The 2,335-nt window shown below is 65.4% G+C and overlaps 1 protein-coding gene across 1 annotated transcript in view; it reads right to left on the minus strand.

Moving 5' to 3' along the window:
- PHRF1 (PHD and ring finger domains 1) overlaps positions 1–2,326 on the minus strand; it is a gene marked incomplete at its 3' end in the record, with an annotated part of 26,023 nt that extends 23,697 nt beyond the window's left edge. The window contains exons 1-2 of the mRNA XM_014534006.1: positions 2,237–2,326; positions 32–146 (exon numbers count right to left, since the gene is read on the minus strand). Of these exons, the coding sequence (XP_014389492.1) occupies positions 32–125 (94 nt within the window). The remainder of the gene's footprint in view (positions 1–31; positions 147–2,236) is intronic.
- Positions 2,327–2,335: the final 9 nt, after the last annotated feature.

A 2,335-nucleotide genomic window follows, 5' to 3' on the forward strand; every position in this document is an offset into this window, starting at 1 on the left:
CCAGGCCACGGCAGGTGGGGCGGTGGCTCACCAGCATCACTGGCCACGGTGGCAGCGCTGAGTCCCGGGTGGACATCTGGCCCCAGGCTCTGGTCCACCAGCTCATCCAGGCTGTCCTCATCCATCGCTGGACATGGGAGTTCAGCCTGCAGGAGAGAGTGAAGTCATTCCCAGCTGGGCCAGGCTGCAGAGAATGGCAGCCACTCTAGCCGTCGCACCCCTGGTGACACGCGTCCATCTGCAGGACAGGAGGCCGAGCTGAGAGCATGCGCACAGCAGCCCAGCCACAACGCTGTGGGTACAGGGAAAGACAGATTCTTAGCTACGGAGCTACATGCAGTCCGATCTCCACCTGCAACAAGCCCAAGTCAGCCTCAGCTGCAGGTCTGTATTGAGATGAAAGGGCTTGTCAGGAGCTGAGGCAAAGCAGGGCTTTCGACAGGGCCTCCCCCGAAAGGCCTAGGTGGCAAGCAGGTCACTCCCCGGGCAGATCCGCTCAGCCAAGGCTGCCCTCGGCCTCTGCTCCGGACCCCATGGGAACCGTGAGCTTTAGCTCACCCAGAGCAGCTCTGGAGCAGCCCGGGGCCACGGGGAGCAGAGGTCACGTGAGGCCCTGCCCTCCGCCACCATGGCCACCCCCTCGGGCTCCTCATCTCCAAGTGGGGACACCTGTGGGATCTCTGCACGGACAACAGAGACCAAGACAGCGGCCTCTAAGTGCAGCAAGACACGCTCACCCCCCCACACCAGAGCCTCCAACGCTGGTCCCCAAATAAGGGTTCCTTCTCATCAGGTGACCCTCAGAGGACCCCACTCAGCGCACTTCCTGCCGAGCAGCCTCCTGCCTTCTCCAGGGACAGAAGCACCAAGCAGGAAGGGGGCAGCCCCCAGGAGCCAAAGGCCCTCATGCTCGACCCCAGTGCAGGCGGCGGGGTGGGGCTACCACCACACAGATGGTCCCAGGGAACAAGCCCCCTATGGGGCCTGGGCCAATTCCCACCCAGCAGCCGGCTTCCCACACCCGGCTCCAGACCCGGGACAACAGTGAGGCGCTTAATGTGGGGAAACTGTCAACCGCCACAGGCTGCTGTACCTGGAAACAGTAACCTCAGAGGGTTAGTGAACGGTTCGCCCCGTAAGCCGGCGGCCCCGAGTTAAACCCGGCCCCACCGAGGGAGGGTCTGCACCCCGAGCGCTTGGTGCCCGGGCAGTGCAGCAGGACCCTGCCCGTCCTGCGCCCACAGACCAAAAGGTGACAGGGCCACGCCCACCCAGGAGCACGGCACCTGTCCACAGGTGCCAGGGCTGCGCTCAGGGCAGGGGTGCAGCACTGCAGATCCTCACCCTGAGGCCAGGCTCCGCAGCCCCATCGGCGAAGCATAGGGATAGCACCTGGCTTCTCCCCTGGGGCGCTGGGACCTAGGCCCGCCTGGCAGGGCCTGCCTCAGAGGACAAGGAGGCCATGATGGATTTGGCACAGGGGGCTTGCCAGCAACGCCAGGGAATGTGTCTGAACTGGAGGAGGGCTGCACCTGTGGGCAAAGTCCCACGGGCCTAGCTGTCCCTCCAAAGGCCTCCGCACACCCCTGCACCCGGGCGGGGAGCCCCGGGCCGGAGGCTGCACCCCTGCCTGCATCATCACGCAAGGGTACATGCTGGCTGCACCCCGAGAAAGGACCTGGGTAGCCTCCAAAGGTACTTTCCGGAGCCAGCACCTGCACCTGCACCAAGTACAAGACCAGGCAGGAACCCCAGCAGCAGCCCAGCTCCTACAGGCCTGCGCGGACTCTGCCCTAAGTTCCAGAGGCCACTTCTGCGGGGAAGCCCAGGGCCCCTCGCGGTTCCGGGTGCCTTTCAGGTGCCGGCAGCATCCTGTGGTTCTCCTGCTCAGCCTCCAGTTCTGGGGGCAGGGGGGTGGGGTGGGGGGGGGGAGATATTAAAGCAGGAAGACATTCCCCCCTCTCTTCAAATCCGGGGACCCAACCACCGGCGATTCCGACCACTGCTAGGGAACCGACGGTCTCCGGTGGGTGGTAACCGTGCCCGGCCCGGACTCGTGGGCCCTTCTTATTCACCGGCTGCCATGGCGGCTGGGAGACCGGAAAGTACACTGGCCTGAACCCCAGAAAGCTAAGACGGCCACCGAGGCCACACAGGGGCTCCCCGGTGCAGGGGATGGGCCAGAAGGGTAGGTCCGAGAGAGGGGCGACGTGCGGAACCCCAAGTCAAACCTCACCCGAGCCTCAGGTTCTGCGGGTCCCCGGGCAGGTCACCCTGCGGCCGCGGGACAGACAGGCAGGTGTGAACCCCCGGGAGCGGTGGGCACTGGCGGCTC

This window comes from Myotis brandtii, unplaced genomic scaffold (genome assembly GCF_000412655.1).
Source record: "Myotis brandtii unplaced genomic scaffold, ASM41265v1 scaffold1236, whole genome shotgun sequence".
NCBI classification, from domain to species: Eukaryota; Metazoa; Chordata; class Mammalia; order Chiroptera; family Vespertilionidae; genus Myotis; species Myotis brandtii.